Source organism: Eimeria tenella, genomic scaffold (genome assembly GCF_000499545.2).
Source record: "Eimeria tenella Houghton genomic scaffold, Eth_scaff2719, whole genome shotgun sequence".
Classification (NCBI taxonomy): domain Eukaryota; phylum Apicomplexa; class Conoidasida; order Eucoccidiorida; family Eimeriidae; genus Eimeria; species Eimeria tenella.
The window spans coordinates 1,114-2,875 of NW_013542594.1; the positions used below are offsets into that span (position 1 = coordinate 1,114).

At 68.7% G+C, this 1,762-nt stretch overlaps 1 protein-coding gene across 1 annotated transcript; it reads left to right on the forward strand.

Moving 5' to 3' along the window:
- Nucleotides 1–94: 94 nt before the first annotated feature.
- ETH_00039650 (uncharacterized protein) lies at nt 95–1,762 on the forward strand (the record flags this gene model as incomplete). Its single annotated transcript, XM_013375365.1, has 1 exon — nt 95–1,762. The coding sequence occupies one exon, from the start codon at nt 95–97 to the stop codon at nt 1,760–1,762; it is 1,668 nt and encodes a 555-aa protein (XP_013230819.1).

A 1,762-nucleotide genomic window follows, 5' to 3' on the forward strand; every position in this document is an offset into this window, starting at 1 on the left:
CGCAGCAGCAGCAGCAGCAGCAGCAGCAGCAGCAGCAGCGAGCCCCGGGAGCGCAGCAGCATACGCGCGGCGGCGGGCCGCGCGGGTGCGGGAGATGCGCGTAGTGCCGCACTGCCAGTGCCCCGCAGAAGTGAAGGTGCGGTACTTGAAAGAGGGTGGGGTTGTTGTTATTTTGGGGGGCCCCCACTCGGGGGCCTGCTGGGCCGCGCGGGGCCGCAGCTACAAAACGCCTGCTGCAGCAAAAGACTTCATTTGGAGACACTCTTACCTGTCTCCGGGGGCCCTCAGTCTTTGCTTCCAGTCCCCAGACTTGGCCCTCCAGCTGGCCCGCGAGGGGCCCCCCCCCCTTGCTGCTGCGCCGCCCCGCGCGGCCATTGAGCACTGCCTCTACGCAGCCCGCAAGCAGCAGAGGGGCCCCCCTGCTGCTGCTGCTGCTGCTGCGGAGGGGGAGGGAAGCCTCCAGCTGCAGGCGGGGGCTGCGGGCGCAGGGGCAGGGAGGGGGCTGGGCGGCAGCAAGGAGCAGGAGGCAGGTGCAGCAGCTGCTGCTGCTGCAGGTGCTGCTGCGCCTGCTGCTGCTGCTGCTGCTGCTGCAGGTGCTGCTGCGCCTGCTGCTGCTGCTGCTGCTGCTGCAGCGGGATGCGACGGGGGGGAGGCAGCAGCAGCAGCAAATGGACACGGGAGGCCCCCGGACCCGTACGTCCTACAGGCCCTCAGCACCCTCGAGCCCCTGAGGGGCCCCCCTAGTGGGGGGGCCCCCCTCCCGAACCGCCACTGCAGGAGGGGCCTCGCTCGCGCTGCACTTGCTGCCAGGGGGGCCCCCGGGGGCCCCTCCAGGAAGTCTTCGCGGCTGCGGGACCTGTTGCTGCGGCAGCAGCCCAAAGCAACTTCCAAGAAGCCCGCCAAGGGGGGCCCCCGGAATAAGGGAAAGGGGGGGCCCGCAGGCGAGGCAGAGGGGGGCCCCAAGGAGCCCACAGCAAACGAGGGGGCCCCAACTGATAAGACTGAGACTACGGGGGCCCCTAGTGATAGGGCTGAGACTACAGAGGCCCCCAGTGATAGGGCTGAGACTCAGGGGGGCCCCAGTGATAAGGCTGAGACTACGGGGGCCCCAAGTGATAAGGCTAAGACTACGGGGGCCCCCAGTGATAAGGCTGAGGCTACGGGAGGCCCCAGTAATAATGGTGAGACTACGGGGGTACCCAGTGATACTGCTGAGACTACGGGGGCCCCCCGCAAAGGAGGGTCTGAAGCGGGGGGGGGGGCCCAAGAGGCATCCGAGGGGGCCCCTGAAGGGGGCCCCCCAGGGGACTCCGCAGAGGCCCGCGTGGACAGCAGCAAAACGACAGAAGGACAGGAAGCTTCACAGGTACCAGAGGGGCCCCCAAATGGCCCTGAAAGCGCAGCAGGGGCCCCCACGGACTCCCCTCCCGTGGGGGCCCCCACGGGGAGGGGCCCTCAGGGGGGCCCCCCAGCAAACCCAGAAGGACCCACTTCTAAGGGGCCCCCTGAGGATGCTGCCTGGCCAGCTTTGGCTGCTTACTTTCTGCGGCAGGCGCGCCGAATTGAAGAAGATCAGGAGGGCCTCGTGGGGGCCCCCCTCTTGGGGGCCCCAGGGGGCCCCCAGGGGCCCCACAGCAATCAAAGCAATCAAGGGGGCCCCCAGGAAGACCAAGACAAACAGCGCGAAGGTACTTTCAACACTTTAGAGGGTACTGCTCTGGAAGGGGGCCCTGCGGGGCTGGCGGGGGGGCGGGGAGGATAA